This window comes from Pelodiscus sinensis, unplaced genomic scaffold (genome assembly GCF_049634645.1).
Source record: "Pelodiscus sinensis isolate JC-2024 unplaced genomic scaffold, ASM4963464v1 ctg37, whole genome shotgun sequence".
Lineage (NCBI taxonomy): Eukaryota > Metazoa > Chordata > Testudines > Trionychidae > Pelodiscus > Pelodiscus sinensis.
In genome coordinates, this window is record NW_027465869.1 from 1,024,252 (window position 1) to 1,047,056 (window position 22,805).

A 22,805-nucleotide genomic window follows, 5' to 3' on the forward strand; every position below is an offset into this window, starting at 1 on the left:
CACTGACGATCTCATGTAAGATTGTCAGTGCTTTTGCGGAAATACTATGCTGCTTCCATACGGGCAAAAGTCTTTTTCCAAAAAACTTTTGCGCAAAAGGGCCAGTGTAGACAGCAGAGATTTGTTTTCCGCAAAAAAGCCCCGATCGCAAAAATGGCAATCGGGGCTTTTTTACGGAAAAGCGCGTCTAGATCCCCCACGGACACTTTTCCGCAAAAAGTGCTTATGCAGAAAAGCATCCTGCCAATCTAGATGCTCTTTTCCGAAAATGCTTTTAACGGAAAAGTTTTCCGTTAAAAGCATTTCCGAAAAATCATGCCAGTGTAGACATAGCCTACAGGTTTGGAGAGGGCTGGGCTGGGTCTGGGCACTGCTGAGGGAATCCACTCAGGTCAAATTGCTCAAAACCAGGACTGCTTACAGCCCTTGACTGGAGACCTTTCCAAAATAGGCCACAAACCAGTCATACAAAGCACTTTATCTGCCAGTCCACCCACAGGAAGCTTCATAAGTAAAACCTCTCAGATACCCCAGCTCTTCCTGTGCTGCAATCAGCCCTGGTCTTACACAAAGGTGAAGGGTTATAGAGCCCAATCTCTCCAACCCAGAACAGATCCACCCAGTTCCAAAGAACCAGTGATCAATCTCTGGTCAATTTATACTTTAGATCTTACCCACAAGATCACAACGGACCAATCCTTTAGAATCTAAAGGTTTATTAATAAAAGAAAGAAAAGGTTGAGAGTAAGGTTGTTAAGGAGAATACATTATATACATCAATCGGCAAATTCTTGATGCAGGATCTTAGTGGAGATGTTACAAACTGCTAGCATAAAAGTCTTTGGAGTACATCATATACCAGGATGGGTCAGCACTCATTCCCCTTGTCTCTGTCCTTAGCAAGGCTTCATCTGGGATAAGTAGCGAGACTGAAGACAAGATGGAGCCCCCCTCATGGTGTTTGATATTCATTCCCGGTGTCTCCCAAGCTGGACCTAGTCACATGGTCAAGTGACCTGTTTCATATGCCAGCAGCCATTGTAACCTGGCTGCTTTGCAGCTTACCACATGCATTCCTCAGCTGTGTATTGGCCACCCGGAGAGCCATTGTCCTTGGATTCGTACTGATTAGCATAGTCACTCATTGGACATTCTTTCCCCATGACAGGCAGTCCATACATAGCATCAACAGAGCCCATAGTCATAACTTCCCATACAAACTCCAAAAGAGGACATGAATACCATACATAGAATCAACACAATCTCAGCTTTCATTTGATACCTCACATGGCCCACTTTGTACCAAATTTGAGGCAAACAGTTCCCCATGATCACAGCAAGTGATCTGTATGCTCACCTTAAAATCCAATAATGTAACAGGGGGCTCAAAAAAGGGTTGGGGTCTGGAGAAAGGATCTGGGATGCAGAAGCAGGCAGCTATCTGGCCAGGGGGAGGGTGCAGTGTGGGGCCAGGAGAGAGGGTGCAAGAAAAAAGGAGGGTGTCAGTGCAAGCTGGGGGTGCTCGCTCCCAGGGGAAATGGAATTGAGGAGATTGGGAGGGAAAGCAAATATTACCTGGCTTTGGGCCCCTTGCAGCAACATCTTCAGCCACACTGTCCTGGTCACGTCGGAGGGAGGCTCTGCTGTTGCAGCAGCAACCACACAGACCAGGACCAGCCCCGGACACCAGAGGCATCACTGCTGCACCCATTCAGTCCAGGGCCAGAGATGCTACTGCTGCAGCCATCCAGAGGCACCCCTAACATGGCCATGTAGCCCTGGAGGCCAGAAGTGCAGTGGAAGCAGTGCCTCTAATGCCAGCCTCAGGTTGTGTGGCAAAGACTCAGCCTAGTGCTGCCTCCTCTCTAGAAGCTACACAACATGAAGAGGGAGTGGGGCTAAGCTCCTTCCCGCTCAGCACATGCTCATTTGGAGGTGGGGCCTGGTATTACCTTGTGGACAGAATCAAAGCCTTAGGCAGGCTAGATTGTGCCAACAGAGAAAATTTTGCTCACCACCACTATAGGGTTTCTCATATGTGTGGCTTCAAGGCTTGAAATCTCACAATAACATTTCCCAAAGTCAGGGCAGTTGAAGGATTTCACTCTTGTGAGAGTTCTCTTATGGATAACAAACTGTGACCTCTGACTGCAGTCAGAACAGTTGAATGTTTCCTACAGTTGAATGTTTTCTTGCATGCGGGTTTTCCTATGTTTAACCAGGCGCAACCTCTGACTGAAGCTCTTCCCACAGTGAGAGCAGCTGAAAGGTTTTTACCCTGTGTGGGTTCTCCTATGTCTAACAAGGTGTGACCTCTGACTGAAGCTTTTCCCATAGTCAGAGCAGCTGAAGGGTTTCTCCCCTGTGTGGGTTCTCTTATGGATAACAAGTTGTGACCTCTGACTGAAGCTTTTCCCACAGTCAGAGCAGCTGAAGGGTTTCTCTCCTGTGTGGGCTCTCCTATGATTAACAAGGTGTGACCTCTGACTGAAGCTTTTCCCACAGTCAGAGCAGCTGAAGGGTTTCTCTCCTGTGTGAGCTCTCCTATGGCTCACAATGTATGACCTGTCACTGAAGCATTTCCCACAGTCAGAGCAACTGAAGGGTTTCTCTCCTGTGTGGGTTCTCTTATGGATAACAAGGTGTGACCTCTGACTGAAGCTTTTCCCACAGTCAGAGCAGCTGAAGGGTTTCTCTCCTGTGTGGGTTCTCCTATGACTAACAAGGTGCGACCTCTGACTGAAGCTTTTCCCACAGTCAGAGCAGCTGAAGGGTCTCTCTCCTGTGTGGGCTCTCCTATGGCTAATAAAGTATGACCTGTAACTGAAGCATTTCCCACAGTCAGAGCAGATGAAGGGTTTCTCCCCTGTGTGGGCTCTCCTATGGATAACAAGGTGTGACCTCTGACTGAAGCTTTTCCCACAGTCAGAGCAGCTGAAGGGATTCTCTCCTGTGTGGGCTCTCCTATGTATAACAAGGTGTGACCTCTGACTGAAGCTTTTCCCACAGTCAGAGCAGCTGAAGGGGTTCTCTCCTGTGTGGGCTCTCCTATGGATAACAAGCTGTGACCGCCGACTGAAGCTTTTCCCACAGTCAGAGCAGCTGAAGGGTTTCTCTCCTGTGTGGGTTCTCCTATGGCTAACAAGGTTTGACCTCCGACTGAAGCTTTTCCCACAGTCAGAGCAGCTGAAGGGTTTCTCTCCTGTTTGGGCTCTTTCACGTTTAATAAGAGCTGCACAGTCACAGCAAGAACAAGGTGAATGTTGATGGGGAATTTTTGTTTGAACAGTTTCTGTATTTGTTTTCAACCTTCTGCTCCTGTCACTGGATTTATCCTGTCCTGTTCCAGGATGGTTTCCCTGCTGCCTTTGTAGGCTACACTGTCTGTCACAAGTCTCTCCTTGCTCAGGACTCTAAGAAACATGCCCTTCAGATCTTCCCACTAACATCCCACATGGAGCCATTCGCTCAGGTCCTTCCTCCTGAAGACTCCTCTCACTGTTCTCATTCAGCATCTCATCACCTGCTGGGATAGAAAGAGAAACCACACAGGAGTCATTCTCTGTGCTGAGCTGAAAGAAAAATTCTGAATGGTGAACAGAAAATGGGGGGGAGGACACCCAAAGAATGACTGGAAAGATACAATAATCATGAGCTGAGTTCACCCTGCTCCCCCATCAGTCTTTCCCCACACAGCACTCTCAGACTAGAGTTAAAGACAGGCTGAAAGGCCAGTCAGACTTGATGAAAACACACAACCAACACCTGCTATGAGAACACAGAAATTGGTTTGAGTCAGTTTAGCTGATCTCACCTGTGTGTGTGTCACTGATGATCTTCCCTTCCTCAGAGCCTTGGAGATCCACGATCTGCAGCTCTTCCCTTTGCTCCATCCAGGAGAGCACATGAGCTTTGGGGACTGGAAATCCTATTGGGAGAGAAATTAACCAAGTGCTGATCTTTTTGATTAAGGTCTGTGCCATTGTTGCTTCCAAAGCCAGGATCTGAGTTTCCTACCCAGAAAGGCTTCTTCTCAGCCTTCCAGAGACTGGTCTCTGGCTGGTACAAGATACCAGGACATACTAATTCTCCCCTCCTCCCACTAACATGTTGGGAATAGCCCAGCTGACTCTCATGGGGAACTGAGCGCTCTGCTTCACTCTCCAGGATACAACTCAGTCTCCCTTAGGGCCTGTTCCATACTTGGGCAGGACAGGAACACACTGCTCATAAGGGGAGAGCTCTAGGATGCTCAGGATTGACAGACACCCCTAGCCAGGACTCATATTTGAGCTGCCACATGTGAGGTCACTAGGGCTGGGAGAGAAAGGACCTAGCAGAGCTCTAGAGCCGTATGGGCTCTGCCCACAAAGCTCTTGGCTGGGGGCTGGACTTGCCCTGCTCTTGGGCTCAGGTACTCTACTTGAGCCAGAAGGAGGCAAGGGAAGTTGTTTGATAAGGAAAATGAATCCTTGTCTGGCCACTTCAGGCCCTGCCTATGCTCCACACTCCTGATACTGACTGACTGTGCCTGGGTGTGCCCTGTGAGCTGCGCAGAACAGCAGTCAGTCCAGCAGACAGCCAGGGCAGTGCCGGGATGTTCCTGTGGCCAGCCAAGGTGGCTGTGCTGCTTCTCTGCTGCTCTTAGATGCTCCTGCAGCTCAGCTCTCCTTCTGCAGCCTTAGATCTACTCTGCCAGCAGCAGCAGCCCTCCTCTTGTGGCCAGTCGGGCCTGCCGTTTGGTGCCCCTCTGGCTTGCACAGAATCTACCAGAAGCAGGGAAGGACTCTGAGTTGGTGCCTTCCTTCCAGGGGCTCAGCACAATAGCACAAGGGGACTCTGCAGATGCTAAGAAAAGCTGCACCCTGCTCCACTACTCAGGTACCTGTTGTTCCTGCCTGGGCCCTTCCACTGATGCCTCCGGCCAAGGCACAACATGGGCAAGAAGGTGGGAACCACGAGACCTTGGCTGTGGGAAGAGAAGCACCAGTATTATGTCACTGAACCTCCTCTCACACAGGAGCCAGGATTACTGGGGCACATACTGCTGATATTGGGGGTTCGGGCAATGAGGGACCCTGAACCGAACCAAACCCAACCCAGCTGCTCCAGAGCCCACCCAGCTTCTGTTACACAAGGGGACAGGAATCCTCACCCAGCCAGCTCACAGCCTCGTAATTCTCCTGCATCACATCCCTGTAGAGGGCTCTCTGGCCCAGGTCCAGTAGAGCCCATTCCTCTTCAGAGAAATACACAGCCACCTCCTCGAAGCTCACTGGCTTCGCCACAGCCATTTCCTGTCCCTGGCTCTGCAGGCCAGGCGCTGAGCTGGAGTCAGACATGGGTGTTCTGCAGTCAGAAGGAGAAGGGGAATTGGAGACATTTCAAAAAGAGCTTTAATCCTTTCCACACCCCAATTCTGCCCAGACTCTGTCCTTGGTGAAAAACATGCTGGACTCTACGCTGAGTCTAGATATTCCATAAACACCACACACAAGTTAGATCCAAAGGCCGTATTTATTTCTCTCAATACCTGGCTTGAGTTACATTAGTTTGCCTGCAACAATGGGATTCAGTTTTCAGCATCCAGTTGTTTCTGCTAACAAGCCACATATTCATCTGCCTGAACATGGACATAGGTTTAATTTAATTTGGGCTGCAATATTTATAATCCTTAGTCTTCATGCATTGATTTGCAGCCCAAACTTTGGTTCTCTCCTCTGACACAGACTTCCATAACAGAGAGGAAGTGAAGTTAATATGAGTATTCATATACATATTATTAAACACGTGTGCTGAATGTTTTCAGGATAAGACCTTAAAATTAATGGATTCATGGCATCACAAAATATCCTTAGCCATGCAGTCTGTCCCCTCTGTGGCATAAGCCATTACACCTATCCGAGCTACTTAGGCACAAAGTTCTGTTTCCCCACAGCATATTTTCTAGAAAGTCGTCCAGTGTTGATATGAAGACATCAAGAGATGGAGAATCCATCAGTTCTTTGCTCATTTGTTTCAGCAGCTAATTCTCTTACCCATCAAACATTTGTGCCTCCTCTCTAGCCTGAAATTGTCCAGCTGCAGCTTTCAGTTATTAACTCTCACTGAACTGTATCCACTAGACCAGGGGTGGGCAATTCATTTGATGGGGGGGGGGAGGGGAGAGACTCCAAGATTTTGGAAAGTGGTTGAGAGCTGCACTCTTCCAAGACATTAACCAGGAAATACAGCGTATGAGATGGACACTGGGAGAAGAAGGGAGCTTTGAGAGAGGCTTTGGAATGCAGGAGGGAAAAAGGGGTCTGGGAAGGAGTTTGGGTGAAGGAAGCAGGTGTGATCTGGGGCACTGGATTAGCCAACTACTCATGAAATATTTAAAGTAAAGTTAATTTAGAAAAGTGGCTGAGTGGACAAATAAGGGTGAGGGTTTCTGACCATGAAGAGATTCTTGCATACGTGGATGCAGGAAGAGAGAGTGTGGATATGTGGAGCGGGAGGCAGGAGTGGGGGGCAGAGAATTAGGAGGGGAAGGGAGAGGTTGGGGTGCCAGAGGCAAGCTTTGGCCAGGAGACTTACCTGAGTGACTCCCGGCCAGCAGCCAAGCACCTCTCCGAGGCAGGTAAGGAGCCTGTCCAACCCTTGCACAAGCTGCGGGGCCATGTGTGTGAGAATACCTATGAGCTGGAGGGGAGAGGGCACGGTGCTTCCTTTCTGGCCAGAAACCAGCCAATGAGATTGTCCTGGAGGTGGAAGCAGTGCCTGAAGCCTTTCCCCTTAACCTCCAGGTCACTCTCACTTTCTGAGTGGCTTGCAGGTGGGAAGTGGCAAGTACAGAAGTAGCCCATTGCTCTCCAAGCATCAGTGGGCCGGATCAGATGGCCTGGTGACCTGGATCTGGCCCATGGGCTGTATTTTGCTCAGGGCTGCACTAGACCGAAGAGCCCTTGCGTATCCGGCAATTTCTCGCCATGAACACACTGATACCATGGAAGCCAGTCAGCTCTCAGCCTTTCAGCCTATTTATTGTTTGAAACCAACCCCAGATTGAAACTGAGTAGTGAAAACTGAGCCTGAAGGTGCCGTCCGTTATGTGCTTTAACTTCACCCCTTTAGCATCACAAACCCATAGACCAGTGTTTCTCCAAGTGTTCACAGGTCCCCATGCAGTGCCCCTGGGACTCCTCACTGATCAGTGAGTGAGATTTAGAGCTGTGTGCGAAGACGCTGCCATGACATTAACTTTACCTATTTTGATTCCTTGACACCAACAGGAGGCTCAGAATTTGCAAACCCCTGGCTCTATTTGCAAGCAGTTGACTCTGTTTGCTCAGTGCCTCTAAGGAGAGCAGCATGATGGGGCCGTCATTCTCTATGGGGGAATTGAGGCAGGGGATGGTTGGCTTCAGAGGCCAGATTCAATAGTTTCTAATACTTAAACAACTTTCCCCTACTCCATCCCTTCTAGGTACCTTTGAATTCCCTCAGGGTATGTCTACACTACCCCCCTAGTTCGAACTAGAGGCGTACAGCTAGTTTGGATTAGGAAGCCTAATCCGAACTAGCTTGTCCGTGCCGCGTGGCACGGAGTCCGAACTAGCCGGCATTTAAAAATGGCGCCGGCCGGCTTTATGCAAATTAAGCCCGGGAAATTCAAATCCCGGGCTTCATTTGCAACTCCGAATGACTACATTACTCCACTAGTTCGAACTAGGGGGGGTAGTGTAGACATACCCTCAGAGTCTCCGACAGCGCAATTGTTTTCCAGGAAAAAGCATTGACTTGTTCTTCCAGTTCAAGGGAAATCTCCTCTGTCAGCTGGAACTGCCCCGTCTCACACCTGGACAGAAACAATTCCATGTGATTCTATTTCATTTACAGATGATAAGATTTGGCTAGGAAGTCTCAGCTCTAACAGGCCTGGAGTTAGAATTCCTTGAATTTCCCCAGCCTGAGAGCAGGGGCAACACAGCCCATGGCAGCAATGCACACACCGAGTTACACCCAGATCTGACAGCTGGATCCCAACGCTTGTGATTCAGTAGGCTCCCTTCCCTGTGTGGGGAGCTGGGATGTTTCTCCCTCAGTCTCACCTACAGGAATTCACTCGCTGGCTTCTGACACTTCCCCTCCCAGCTTCTCCAGCCGGGCCAGCAGGAGTCGTTCTTGTTCCTCCAGGAACTGCCGCAGCTGCTGAAACTCGGCCACAATCTTCGGCCTCTCGGCTTGTGTCGAGCGTGAGCATCCGGAAGCACTAACAGCCAGACACGGACGGGCGGACGGGCCCTGCGCTAAATGTGCAACTTCAACCACAGAGGGGGCAGCAGCGAGCGGCCTGAGGCCCCTGCCCCGCCAGAGCAGCCCCCCACAGGCAGCACAGGAAGGTGGGTCACAGCCCCTCCCCCAGCCTAGCTGTGCCCCTCCCCCAACTCCCACAAGAGAGCTGCACCCCCCCTCCCGGCCTGGCCAGCCCAGCCCAGCCTCCCCTCAGCCTGTGTGAGCCCCTCCCACAAACCCTCCCCACTAAGGCCGTGCCCCACAACCCCCCCCCCCGCTTCGCAGGGGCGCACCCAGCAGCAGCTGCTCCACAGACATGTGGGGGGGGAAGGAGGCGGGTCAGGAGCGAGGGGCGGGGCCTCCGGCAGCCGTCTGGCCCGCCCACGAAACTCGCGCATGTGCAGCGCGGGGCTAACTGCCGGGAGCAGCGGGAGCGCCCGGCAGCCAATGAGGCGCCGCGGAGGGAAATAAACAAACAAACATCCCCGCCCCCTGGCCACGCAGAGCCCCGCCCCCAGGGTCCTGCCCCCAGCATTAACTACCCGGCCCCACCCACCTCGCTCTGCTCCCTGCTCCCCCGAAGCAGCGCGGCGAGTAACAGCAGCAAGAACTGGCTGAGGGCATGCGGCACATGCGCAGTGGCGGCAATGGAGTCAGACACTGCTGAGGGCGCGCGGCGGGGAGTGACGGGCGGGAAAGCACGAAAACCCGGCCACGGCCATATGGAATGGAGGGGCCCTGTGAGATCGCGCATGCGCAGAAGGACAGTGACTCTGCTGGCAGTCCAGCGCCAGGGCTTAGCTCAGACCAGGAGTTTCCTGGCCACGCCCCAGTCCCGAGCGGGTAGGCGGGGGGGGGGGGCATTTGCCTGACGCGCAGCAACAGGGGGGCAGGGGCGTTTCCTGCTGGGCTGGGGCCGGGCCGGGGCATTTCTCATAACCCGGGGCGGGGGAGGCGTGTCACTTCCCAGCACCCCGCTCGCGCGAACCCGCAACAGCCTCCCCCGCTCCCTGCGCAGTCACATGGGGCCTGCGCTGGTCCCTGCAGCCCCCACCCCGACTGGCCGCGGCGCTACAGCCCTGCCCCAAGGGGAACGGAGGGGCTGGTCACATGTCACCTCCGTCACGCGCGGGGGGGGCTCCGCCCCCGAACCTCCCAACCCCGGTCCCCGCCCCCAAACTCCCCCTTGTTACCCGCGCGGAGGAGCCAGGGGCTTCACTGCTCCCCCAGCTCAGAAACATTCCCCCACCCGCTCCACAGCCCCGCCCCTTCACCCCCCACCCCTCTTCCCGGCAAGTCCCTGGTTGCTTCGCCTGGCGTCCCCAGCTCCTCGCGCTGCATCTTCCCCCCCCCCATGGGCCATGGCACCAGCTCCCCTGCCCCAAACCCTGTCAGGACAGCCTCAGTGACAGACACCTGCTCCGTCCCCAAGCCCCCGACACTCTGGTTTCTGCCCATCCCAAAGGAGCGTTTGCCCCAAGTCACTGGCACCTCCCGGCTGAAAGCAAACCCGGCGCCTGCAGCTAGTCCTATGGCACCGTCACCAGCGATTTACTAGCCCAGAGAAGGGAAGGAGAGTTACTCACAGGGCAAATGCAGCAGCCACACACACACCCGGAGCTCTCCTGCCTGGCCCAAGGGAATGGAGGCGCCTCGCTGTGCCCTGTAGCCCTAGCCTGCGCCAGGGCACTGCACATTCCTCAGTTTGGGTATGTCTACACTACCCCGCTAGTTCGAACTAGTGGGGTAATGTAGGCATACCGCACTTGCAAATGAAGCCCAGGATTTGAATTTCCCGGGCTTCATTTGCATAAGCGGGGAGCCGCCATTTTTAAAACCCCGCTGGTTCGAACCCCATGCAGCGCGGCTACACGGGGCATGAACTAGGTAGTTCGAACTAGGCTTCCTTGTTCGAACTACCGTTACTCCTCGTGAAATGAGGAGTAACGGTAGTTCGAACCAGGAAGCCTAGTTCGAACTACCTAGTTCGTGCCCCGTGTAGCCGCGCTGCACGGGGTTCGAACCAGCGGGGTTTTAAAAATGGCGGCTCCCCGCTTATGCAAATGAAGCCCGGGAAATTCAAATCCCGGGCTTCATTTGCAAGTGTGGTATGCCTACATTACCCTCCTAGTTCGAACTAGGAGGGTAGTGTAGACATACCCTTTGTGCCTAACCCTCCCCCCACTGCCATCCCCCTCCCCCTGTCTAAGCCTGGGAGAGAAAGTTCTTTCCACCCTGGCTCGTCCTTCCCTCCCCAGAGCTCACACTGATAAGAGGGTTTGGGTCCAGTTACACCTCTTTTGGCCCTGCAGCCACTTGTGGGATCTCCCCACCCACATGGTCAGTTTGGCCCCTCACAGACTTTCTCTCTCTTCCCTGCAATTTCATGCATCATCTTCCCTCCACAAACAAACTGGGGGGAGGGGGCTTTTTTGGGTCAGGGGCCACACACAGGCACTAAGTGAGAAGCAAGAAAAACCCCTCACTGATGTGGCCCACACGCCAGCTGGAGTGGTGGGAGGGAGGAAAGTGGGGAGGGGTGGCTAGGAAGCCGGTGCAGGCTCCCCAATATTGGGGGGTTCCTGAAGCTTCAGGGGCCACATCCAGGCAAGTCCTGAGCCGTAGGTTCTCTGCTCCTGCTTTACAGTGTGAGCCAGGCAGCTTTAAGCAAACACGGACACCGAACAGGGATTCTCCGGGCCCTAGAGCCAAGCTGGGTCACGCGGGTTTGCAGGAGGCTGCAGCTAAAATGTTTCCCTGCGTCCTGTCCCTGGCTCTGCAGGCCGGGGGCTGAGCTGGGGACAGACATGGGTGTTGCAGCCTGGCAGGGGAGAGGGGCCATTGGAGACATGTCAGAGGGGCTTTAACCCTTTCTGGAGAGGTTAAATTACTATTGCTCAGCGAATGGAGCAGTAGATGCAGGGCTACTCAACCCGGTTTTTTAAGGCAAGACCTTTTATTAAGTTCTGTTCAGAGACGGACAAGCTCTGGAGCGGAGGGGGCTCTTCCACATGCCTTGCCCAGTTGGTCACATTCTGTCTCCAGGCCACAGCTCCAATGCTGTCCCTGGAGAGGACCCGAAGGGGCCCGAGGGGGCCCATGCAAAGGGCTGGGGCTGCAGACAATCATTAGGAGGCCCCCGCGGGCTGCCCGTCCCTCAGCTCGGTGAGTCTGTCTGGGTGCAACAGGCAACAGACTCTACCGCCCCCCCTGCCAATCACCTGCTGATGTGGGATTCATGGGGGGGGCTCACTCTCCCGCTGCCCCCGCCCTGCTGACCCGCACAGGAGCAGCCCGAGGTGCGGGTGTTTCCATGGGAGGTGGCAGGGGGCGGGCGCCAGAGGGGACAGGAGCAGCTCCACGGGTGTGGGGTCCCCGCTGTGTCACCGTCCCCCCCGAAACGCACAAGCGCCAAGGGGGAGGCGCAAACCCGCAACAGCCTCCTACCCGCAGCCACGTGGGGCCCACACGAGTCCCTGCAGCACCAGCCCCGCCCCTCAGACCAGACCGACTGGCAAAGAGGCGGGGGCTGGTCATGTGTCCGCACCGTCACATGTGGGTTGGCGGGGGAGACGCCGCAAGTCCTAGCGCGGGAGGCGAATAGCAACGCGCGCCGGCCCCGCCCCCGAGCCCCATCCCGCGGCACGTGACGCTGCCTCCCCAGCCTGGCAGTGAGGACCCCCCCCATTGTTACAGAGCCGAGATGGGGGCGGGGCTAGAGAGTCGGGGGCCCGATCTCACCGGCAGCCGCCGGACCAGACCCTCGCATGGGGGGTGTTTGCAGGGGCCGCACCCAGCGGGGGGAGGGCTGGGTCCATTTCACACCCCAGTTCCCCCGGCTCCATCCCTGCAGACACACTCCGGGCTCGGCTGCTCAGTCTGCTTCCCCACACCCCAATCCCCCGCGCCCTCCAGCGCCCCAAAGGCCACAGACCCTCCCCCTGGCATCCACAGCTCCGCCCCCTTCACACGCACCCCGCCGGCTCCCCTTCTCCAGGGCGGGGGGGGAGGCGCAGGGTCTGCGAGGAGCGAGGGCGCCTGCACGTTCCCACCTGAGGCCAGGCTGCAGGAGTGGGGCTGCTCCGCCCGACACCCCCTGGGTCCCAACGGGCCATGCAGCTGCCAGGGCGATGGCTCCAGCTCCCGAGTTCTTGTGGAGTCGGATTAACCCGCTCCCAGGCTGTAGGAACCGCACCCCCTCAGTTCCTCGCCCCCCCGACCCTCTGCTGCAGCGGTTGCTGCTGGGGGCTGGTATCACATCTGCCCCCCCCGACCTTGGCTGATTCCGCTGGTCACCACACCCTTCAATCCCTGGGAGCAGGGACATACCCACCCCAGTGGGGCCCCTCTCCCCACTGACTGGCCCAGGGGTACAGGCTGGGAGGGGGTGTGTGTGTGTCAGTTTCCCCTCCGGCCTATCTCCAGCCTTTGCTCCAGGACTGGGAGGTGCTGGTGTCTGGGACATTCCCAGCCTCATGTGCTGCTGCCCCTCCCTTGCACCGCCCCTCCCCCGCCTGTCACGAGCCCCTAGAGCAGGAGTGCAATATTGCCATGCATATACAGGATACACCTGTCACAATGAGCAACCTCTACCTTTGCCCATCCCCCTCGGGGGATGTCACATTACTGAATTGGAGGGAAGCAGCCAGATCGATGCTGCACCCCTACGTGGGGGTGTTGGCCCCAGAAATTCGTATAAAAGGGAGCCATGTGGGGTATTGAATGGGAGCTTATTGTTTGTTGATCTTATGTACGCTATTTATGTGAATATATAATGTCTGTGTGTGTAGGTAGGAATCTGTAATCTGTGTGGAAGCTGAATATTTCTCTGGATGTGGTTAAGCATTGCTATGGACAGGCTGTGTAGCGAAGCCCTGTGGGACAATGGCTCTCAATGGGCTATGGACACACCCAAAGAATGGGGTTTGACAGAGGGCAGCCAGCAGGGAACACAGAGATTGGCCTCTGACCAGGTGACTTGCTGCATACAAGAAGAGGCCAGGAAGGAGGTATAAAGAGGCCATGCGGTCGATGCCATTTTGTTCTCAGCTCAGCACTTCATCCCAGAGGCAGCACTGCAGGGATTGAAGAGCCCGGAAGACCTGTGAACCCATCCTGACCTTAGGATGTGCAATAAGAACTTTTAAGAACTTTTAAACCAGCAGCTGCAACATCTCTGCTAGAGCCTGCATCGAGAACTGGGAGATTCAGTGCATGTAACGTACTGTACTTTAATAACCTTACTCTCATGCTTTTCTTTCCTGTAATAATAAACCTTTAGATATAGATTCTAAAGGATTGGCCCAGAGTGATTTGTGGGTAAGGTCCAGAGGGTAAATTGACCAGGGATCTGTGGCTGGTTTCTTGGAACCGGACAGAACTTGTTCGGGGTAGGTGGGATTGGGTGCTAGGACCCCCCACCTGTGTATGAGGCCCAGGGCCATCTGGGGCACGGATATTGCTGGGGTGTCGGAGGGGTTTTGCTCGGGAGGCTTCAGGCAGGTTGCTGAAGCGCTCAGAGGGACTGGTTTGTGGCCTGTGTGGAGAGGTCACCAGTCGGGGGCTGTAAGGAGCCTCGGATTCAAGCAATTCGCCCTGAGCGGATGCCCTCAGCTGTGCCCAGACACGGCCCGGTCCGTCACAGGGGGCACCAGAACAGGAGGCCAAGGGCCCCTCCCACTGTTGAAAGTGGGCAGATTTGGTCTGGCCTCTTTTCTCATCAGTTGCCCCCTACTCTTCCCCATTCCCCCGGGCTCTGCCCCCCACCCTGGCCAGAATATGGACCTTCCCCAAGGAGGAGAAGCCCTGGGGTGCCAGTGCAGCTGGGGCCATCACAGACCCATCCACCTGGGGATCGGGGACTCGAAAGCTGCCGCTGGCTGATGGGCCAGCCCTAGTACCCCTGCCCAGGGCAGATGGAGGGTCCATGGATCCCCCACTGCCCAGACAGTTCTTACTGTGACATGAATGGGGTAAGAACCACAAGGGCAGTTGTGGGGAGCCTCAGACTCTCCACCTGCCCTGGATGGGGGTGGGGACATAGGCTGGGGCTGCTCATGGGCCCCCCCCACCAGTGTTCCCTGTAAGCTGAGTGCTTGGGCAGCCACCCAGGACAAATTCAGGCACCGCCCAGGTGATTAGCAGAACCAGCCCGCCCCCGCCCCCCAGGCGGCAGCCTGTTTCTATGTGTGGTGCACATCTGCACCTGCCTTGGTGCACAGAATGACATTTCTTCCACCAATAAATGGAACCAATTCGAAGGAACCCTCCCCCACAGGACAGCCTGAGTGACAGACACCTGCTCCCTCCCCAAGCCCCACAACACTCTGGTTTCTGCCCATCCCAAAGGAGCGTTTTCCCCAAGTCACTGGCACCTCCTGGCTGAAAGCAAACCCAGCACCTGCAGCCAGTCCTATGGCACCATCATGAATGATTTACTGGCCCAGAGAAGGGAAGGAGAGTTACTCACAGTGAACGTAGCAGCGAGACACACGCACACGGTGCTCTCCTGCCTGGCCCAAGGGAATAGAGGCTCTGGAGAGCCAGCTCCCTGTGTCCTATAGCACCAGCCCACCAGCTGCAGATTCCTCAGTTTGTGCTTAACCCTCCCCCCACCATCATCCCTCTCCCTCCCTGCCCCACCCCCAGCATCTAAGCCTGGCAGAGAGAAAGTTCTTCCTACTGCTGGCTCGTCCTTCCCTCCCTCAGAGCTCACACTGATAAGAGGGTTTGGGGCCTGGCTCCTCTTCAAGGGCACAAGGAGGAGGGGAGCAGCCAACAGAGTCTTTTGCCCACAGTGCTCCACAGTGGCTTGTCTGGTGTCTCGAGCTTCCTGTGCCAGGCAGGAGATGCCCCTCTCCCCCCCCCCCCCCGGACACACCAGGGTCTCACACTTGGCTCTGCTCCTTTCCTGGTCTTGGGCTGCTCCTGGAGTCACAACAAACCCTTGTCCAGCCCCTGAGCAACACTGAACCATCACCCAGCACCACAGGCACAGCCAGTCCCAGGGGGTCAGCACCTGCAGCAACCCCCAGCATTTCCCAGAGTCCAGCCCCTGCCCCCGTCTCTGCCAGTCCAATGCCTGTTTTAATCACACACAGACCCCAGGGAGCCAGCTGGCTGCTGGTGCGGCATTTGCTAGTGCCCAGGAGGTCTGGGGTGTGGGCATGAGCTGGCACCAGGTTGGGTAGGGTCACATGTCTATGGTGAGCAGTTGTGCAATGCACACTGACCGTCATGGGGAGCCCTGTCACAGTGCTGGATGGGCTCATGAATCCCTGGGGTGTGAGATCCTCGTCCACTCCTATGCCTGTCTGGTGGGGTACTGAGACAGGGCAGAAGTTAGGAAGGGTGGGAGAGGGGAGCTGTGAGGGTATGGGGGCAGGGCGAGGGGGAGAGGGAAGAGGGAGGCAGGTGTCCAGTTTGGGACCGGAAGCCCCTGGCCCAACAGTCTCCTGGAGATGCCAGGCAGCGCCACTGGCCCAGGCTGTCCAACATCCACTTTGCGGCTCCACAGGCTCCCTGCCAGCCCCTGTGCAGCCCGTGGGGAAGCCCCTGAGTCGGCATGCCTGGCTCTTAGCATTGGAGCAACGGGGGGGGGGGGGGGGGGGCAAATCAGCTGGGCCAGGGCAGAGCAAGAACTGCTCTTGGGCAGCAGAGTGAGCAAGGCTGGCCACTGACCAGGCTCCCTAACCTGAGCCCCTCCCCTTTTGACCCCCCTCTCACCCAGTTCCTCCAGAGCCTGGCTGGAACGGCTGCGCCACTGCCAGCCCTGCTGTTTGGCATGGTGCAGTCATGGGGCCAAGGGCAGGGGAGTCCTCAGGTGTGGAGAGCAGCTGGGGGCTGGATGGGGGGCCTGGAGTGTAGGGAACAGGAGAGAGGGATGGGACAGAAGATGTCTGGCTCGGGGGCGGGGAGGGTGTCACAGCTTCCCCCAGGCTCCCCTCAATGTATTGTTCCCAGCATGGTATATCAGTTGGGGGACACATTAATGTGGCTTCGGGTTTTTTTGGGTGGGGAGGGGAGGAGGTGTCTCTCAACTGTGTTTTCAACAACAGGGTTTCATGTTGATAAGCTGAATTTCAGAAAACTGAAGACATCCCGGACAGAGATAACAGCTGTGAATAAATTGTACCAAAACACCAACATTGAGCCTGCCACTTGTAGAACCTAGTTTCATTTATAGATGTGGTACAGGGAGAATCAAATGACACCTAAGAAGAGATGGCCAGGTCCAATTTTGCCAGATGCTAGCCACTATGAAATAAAATTGAACACTCAGCAATTGGAGTAAAAATGGTGGAAGCAGAACGCAAGCCCCAGTGCATTTGGCCAAGCCAGAAAAGATGGAACTCTGTGTTCGTGGCTGTGGAGATAGTTTGGGGAATATTGAATGAACAAGGAGAAGGGTCCATGAGAAATGTGTTCCCAGGACTCCAAATTAGTATGCAAGAAGCAGTTCTTCACTTTATGCTTTTCTTTTTGTTAAAAACACGAACCCTGATCATTCTGTATTTTATTAACATTACGTATTGACTGTACGACAGGCTGAATCCAGCAGAGCTGGTTTTATTGACAGAATATGCCATGGTTATGGGCCCAGTGGTGAAGGCACTAAATAGTATCCAAGCAGAGACAAGCACACTAATGGAATGGATGCTCTGTAAATTATACCAGCTTCAAGGCATAGCTGAGTTCATTGTTTTTTAAGTTTATCCTGTACAAACTAATGGTCTGGTAGCATTTTATAGACAACAAAACATATAAATGGTATCACGAGCTTTCGTGGGCACAGCCCACCTCTTCAGATGACTGGAGTTTTGAGTTTAGGATGCGCAGAGCCAAAATAAATAGGTCTGCACATCCTAAACTCAAAACTCCGGTCATCTGAAGAAGTGGGCTGTGCCCACAAAAGCTCATGATACCATCTATGGCTGTGTCTAGATTGGCATGATTTTCTGGAATGCTTTTTTAGTATACACATTGTCATGTTAATGGCAGAGCTTCTCCCATCAACTTAGGTATCTCTTTGTAGCATCCAAGCACCTTTGCTAAAGAGCTACTGATGCAACCACTGGTGCAAAACAAAATTTTTCTACCAGACAGAGGGCACGAAAACCGGACACCTGGCAACCTTAGGACCAAGCTGGGAGCAAAGGGGAAGGCAGCAGAGCCTGCTCTACAAAGCAACGGCCTGCTACCAAAAGTAGAGAGAGACTGACCCCAGGTCAACACAATGGCAGGGCGGGGGACGATGGGTAGGAAGGTGACTCCCGCATAGCCAGGCCTTTGGGTGTCCCAGTGGGAAGAAGCAAAAATTCCACCCCAGTTTTGGCTGAGAGCCCATGGAAGGCACCTAAACTCCACTACAAAGCACCTGAGAGCTTCTCTCGTGGATGAGGATGCCACAAGGCACTTCAGCAGCGCTCAGGAGCAAGGACAGGGCCTCTCTAATTGTGTCCGAGGAGGAGCGATGCCTTGGGGAGGAGGAGGGCTTCCAAGCCCTTTGCACCAATCCCCACCCGCCTCCCAGCTGGGAGCCTGTGGTCACTTACAGAAGCCTAGAGGGGAGGGGCGTAGGGGGGCTCCCAGCCACTTCCCCCTGCCCAGCTTCTGCAGTGACCACAGGCTCCCAGCTGCTCCCCTGCTTCCAGCCGGCGCTCAGCCAGAGAACGGGAAATAACGAACATGACACGTGTCCGGGATTTTCTTAACTTTTCTGCCGGACAGAGAGGACACAAACCGGACACCTGGCAACCCTGGGCCAGGGGGGCTGCCTGCAGGCGCTGCACATGGAACAGAGCCCCAGTCGCGGTCGTTGCACGTGCTGAGGCGGGAATTGCGAAGGAGCCGTTGGGGCCGTTACTCGCCGCGCGCAGGAGCCGAGGTAGGGGCGGGGCGGGGCGGGGCGGGGCCTCCCCCCCCCCCTTGGATCCTTCTCCCTGCCTAGGGGGAAATGAACCAGGAAAGTACCGACCCTCCCGTTCGTCCACCCCTGCCCAGAGCCTGCACCCCCCATCAGTGAGACCCGCTCCCCCCGCCCCGGGCGCGACCCCTGCACAGGGCCCCCCAGGGACTGGGCGGGCCGCGTGGGGAGCTGCACGGGGATCACCCACCCCGGTCTGCAGGGGCTGCTCCGGCCCCGCCCCAGCTGCTGCCGCGTGGTTACCCGTGAGATTAGGCTGGGGAGGGGGAACTGGGGCACGGAGCATGCGCAGTGGCGCTCCTGTCTGTACAACAGCGAGTCCGGACGCTGGTACCGTGTCTCCCTGCAGGGCCCCCGGCGCGTGTCCGACCCGGGCGCCTCCCGCCGGCCCGAGGGAACCCCCGGGGGGAGGAGGGGGGGACATGCCAAGCGGCCTCACCCCGCCCTAAATAGCAACGGGCCGGGGGACAGAACCGGGCTCCCGCCGCCTTCGCTTCCCCCGCGCCGAGCCCGGGCCCCGCCCCCACCTCGGCTCCTGCGCGCGGCGAGTAACGGCCCCAACGGCTCCTTCGCAATTCCCGCCTCAGCACGTGCAGCGACCGCGACTGGGGCTCGCGCGGAGTCTCTGCTGCGGGCTCCGCCCAGGGGCCAATGGCAGCGGGGGGCGGGGCCTGGGCACGGCAGAGGCGATGCAGCGAATCGCGGGAGGGGTGACACCGCGCATGCGCGGCGGGTCAGTGACCCGGTGCCGGCCTCTCGGGCCTGCCGGGCTGCAGGCGAGGCGGCTCCGGCCCAGGGACTCCGAGATTTCCCTGGACAACTCCGGGCGGGCCGGTGCGGACATGTGACCAGCCCCAGCCTCGCAGCGTTACTCTGGGGGGCGGGGCTCTGAGGGGGGCGGGACCCCACGTGGCTGCGTGAGGGAGGTGGGGGGTGAACGGCTGGTCCTCACCTGACAGGCACCTGATCTTGGGCACCCTAGTAGGAACCCAACAGTCTCCCCCCCCCCCCCCCCCCCCCCCCGACAAGCTGGTGCTGGGGGAGCTGGCTGGAAAGCAGGTCCTTCTCCCAGCACCAGCTCCACCCTTAGGCTATGTCTAGCTGCAGGCTTCTTGCGCAAGAACTGTCTTGTGCAAAAGGTCTTGTGCAAGAAGTGTCCACGCTGCCATGTGCTTTTCCGCAAAATATGTGCCATAGGAGCAGAAGAAACAGGAAGCAGCAGAAAGGAGAAGCAGAACAATAAGTAGTAGCAGAAGCAGAAGCAGCAACATTAGAAAAAACAGCAGCAGAAGTACCAGCAGAAGAAGACACAATGGAAAACCGTATCAGCAGCAAGAGAAACTTCAGCAGTCAAAGAAATAACAACTGAAGAAACAGCAGCAAAATAAGAAGAATTAATAAGGTGCAGCAGCAGAAGAAACAGGAAGTAGTAGTAGCAGCAGCAGAATAAAGAGCAGCAGAAGAACCAGCAAAAGAAAGCAGCAGCACAAACAAAAGAAGAAAAAGCAGAAAAAAAGTAGGAGCAGGAGAAGCAGCTGCAACAGAAGAAGAGGCAGCAGTAGAAGAAGCCAAAAAAGAAGTAGCAGCAGCAACCTCACAAGAAGCAGATGTGGAAGAAGTAGCAGCAGCAGCCATAGATGCTACATCTGAAGAAGCAGCAGAATAAGAGGAAGATGTAGAAGAAAGAGGCGGTAACAGAAGCAGTGGCAGAAGAAAAGTAGTAGCAGCAACAAAGGAAACAGGAGCAAAAGCAGAAGAATCAACAGAAGAAGCAGCAGATTGAAGCTTCAGAAGAAGTAGAAAAACAAGCAGGAGAAGGAGGAGCAGCAGCAAGAGAAGAAAAACAGCAGACGAATCAGAAGCAGAAGAATCAGACACAGTGGAAAAAGCAGCAGCAGCAGATGCAAAGAGCAGTGATAGCACTAAAAGAAGCAGCAGCAAAAGAAGAAACCAAAAAGGAAGAAGCAGAAGTAGTAGCAGCATCCATAGAAAAATGGAAACAGCAGAAGAAGAACAGAGGAAGGGTCAACAGCAACAGAAAGAGCAGCAGGATGAGAAGGGAAGAAAAGAGGCAAAAGCAGAAGAAATAGAAGAAACCTCAGCTGAAATAGAAGCATCAGATCAGAAGAACAAGCAGCAGAAGAAGAAGCAGAATAAAAGAGGCAGGAACAGCAGCAGAAGAAATTGCAGCAGGAGAAGCAGCAGCAACCAAAGCAGCAGCAGCAGAACAACAATAATAAGTCACAGGAAGTAGCAGCAGCAGGAAAAGAAACATAGAAGGAGCAACAGAAGTGGCAGTAGCAGAAGAAGCAGCAGATTTAAGCAGAAGAAGGAGACGCAGAAAAACAAGTAGAAGCAGGAGAAGGAGCAGAAGAAACAGCAGCAGCGGTGCAAGAAGTAGCAGCATCAGAAGCAGATGAAGTAGCAGCAGCAGATGAAAAATCAGCAGCAGTAGAAGCCATCGACAGAAGAAGAAACGAGAGGAAAAAGCAAGCAGCAGCAATAGAAACAAAAGAAGGAGCAACAGAAGAACAAGCAGAAAGCAGCGGCACCCAAAGAAGTAAAAGCAGCAGAAAGACAAGTACAGAGAAGTAGCTGCAACTGAAGCAGTAGCAGCAGCAAAAACAGCACAATCCCTCCTCCCCACCACGCCCGATTTATAGTTTGCGTTAAAAACAGATTCTACCCCGGATGCCGGGCTGGGGGAGCTGCCAGTGTCTGTCTCACCCCCCCCCCCCCCCCCCCCCCGGCTGCGCTTGCTCCCATGTTCCCCTTCCAACCCCTCCCCCGCATCCTCTGCGCTTCCCTTCACCTCCCCCCGTCCCCCTGTCCCAGCGCTGCCCCACGCCCCCCCCTGCCCCGCTCAGGCTCCCCACATGGGGCTGCTCCGCCCCAGCGCACAGGTTGGGAACAGCGCTCGCAGGAGGAGGCAGCGGTCACCTGTTCCGAGGGGGGGGGGCTGCAAGGAGCGCCCGGCCCCTGGGTCCTAGCGCGAGGACTGTATCGGGCAGGGGCACGTGGCTTCCAGCCGGAGACTTTCCCAGGGGTCGCTGCGGCCTCGGTCCCACCGGACGGGGCGCTCCTGGGGCAGCTGCAATGCTCCCCCTGCCCCCAGCCACACCTGGCTGCGCCCGGCCCGGGGCGGGTTTAGGGCCCCGATTCCACTCCCGCCCCGGGTCCCCGAAAGCGCAGACAGTGCCCCGCCCCGCTCTGCAACCAGCCAATAGGGGCAGCAGAGGGCGGGGCCTCTTGGGCGCCCCCCCAGCCCTTTGCACGGAGCAGGAGCCACGTGGGTGTTCTTAGCGTGACCGGGCATCGCCCCACGTGGGGACCCGCCGCCTGTGGGAAGGGGGGCGTGAGGAGAGGCGCGTCTCAGGCGAAGGGGGGGGCGGTATCTGCGCTGAGCCCGGCGGGAGATTGGCAGGGACAAGAGTTGATGCAGCGTCACAAACACCAGACCCCCCCGTCTGCTGGGCCCTTTGGTTTCTTCCGCGCCCAGTCCCCTCGGCTCCGCGCCCCACAGCGGGTAGCGGCACCAACGCAGGGCCCATCGCAGAACGCGCGGCGCACGCGCAGTCAGACGCGCCTGCAGGCTCCGCTCCGTGGCTCCCCAACAGCCTGACCCGCAGTGGGGTGGGCGGGGCATGACCGGCGGGGACGCGCTGAAACCCCCACCCGCGCGCGAGCCACAGAGCAGGAGGTCCCGGCATCCAGCGGGTGAGAAAAGCGCTTCCCTGGCTCCGGCCCAGCCCTAGAGAGTCACGTGATGCGGGGCAGTGGGAGCCAGGGCTGGGGCCTGCTCCCTCCGCTCTCCCGGGGCCAGGCTGCAGCACGGGGGGTGGGGAGGGGCTGTGAGCAGGGGGCAGGGGAGAATGCGGGGGGGCAGGGCTGAAGGAAGCAGAGAGGCTGTGGGGGAGGGGCAGGGGAGAGTCTGGGGCTGAGGGGAAGCAGAGAAGATGGGGGGCAGGGGCTGTAGGAGGGTGAAGGTTTCACAAGTTGTCAACTTCTGGGGCTGGGGGCCCCCTGCTCTTCCTCTCCCATCTCCTGCTCTGGGCCTGGGGAGGCTTCTCCCCTCAGCAGGGTCAGGCTCTTCGGGAGCACAGCCAGGCCCCTGCGCGCTTTGGTGGCTTCCTCTGCAGTGAGAGCGGAGCAGATTTTCCTTCTGTTTTATCCAACACTGGACTTGCTGGAACCCCCTTCTCCTGGAGGAACAGGTTCTCCCAGGGCAGAGGGACCGAAGAACCGGAGGGTTTATTTTTTTTCCTAAGTCTGGTTCCCCTTGAGAGAAAAGTCCTGGTTCTCTGGGCCTGGTTCAGTTCTGGTGACTCCAGCTGGGCCAATGGAATTCACATCTGCTGAGCTGTCCCTGGGGGCTGTGGGGCAACCTGAGGTGGCTCGTGAATAAGGCAAGATTCAGAGAGAATTCAGTTCTCACAGTCTGAGCGTTTGCAGGGTTTCTTTCCATTGAGATTTGTCTGCTGGGCTGGAGTTTCCTTAGGATCCATGGATCTTCCTCTACATTTGCTGGATTCTTCCAGTTTTCTACTTGGATTGTTCTCCAGCTGTCTCTCTGTCCTGTGTGGATTCCCCCAGGCTTTCTGCT

At 56.2% G+C, this 22,805-nt stretch overlaps 1 protein-coding gene and 1 pseudogene across 4 annotated transcripts; both read right to left on the bottom strand.

Annotated features, from left to right (window-relative positions):
• Positions 1–699: 699 nt before the first annotated feature.
• Positions 700–3,410, bottom strand: LOC142824042 (uncharacterized; annotated as a pseudogene).
• On the bottom strand, positions 3,115–19,159 carry LOC102462544 (zinc finger protein 316-like). Of its 4 annotated transcripts, none has more exons than XM_075915822.1 (6): positions 18,730–19,159; positions 8,094–8,286; positions 5,156–5,349; positions 4,886–4,969; positions 3,815–3,928; positions 3,115–3,526 (listed from the first exon to the last, which is right to left on the bottom strand). In XM_075915822.1, exons 2-6 carry the CDS (start codon positions 8,243–8,245, stop codon positions 3,414–3,416), a joined length of 657 nt encoding a protein of 218 aa, XP_075771937.1. In that variant the 5' UTR covers positions 8,246–8,286; positions 18,730–19,159; the 3' UTR covers positions 3,115–3,413. The 4 variants fall into 4 exon arrangements, with proteins under 4 accessions (XP_075771937.1, XP_075771936.1, XP_075771938.1 ...); XM_075915821.1 differs by having other exon boundaries at positions 8,094–8,291; XM_075915823.1 differs by lacking the exon at positions 18,730–19,159 and having other exon boundaries at positions 3,115–3,523; positions 8,094–9,518.
• Positions 19,160–22,805: the final 3,646 nt, after the last annotated feature.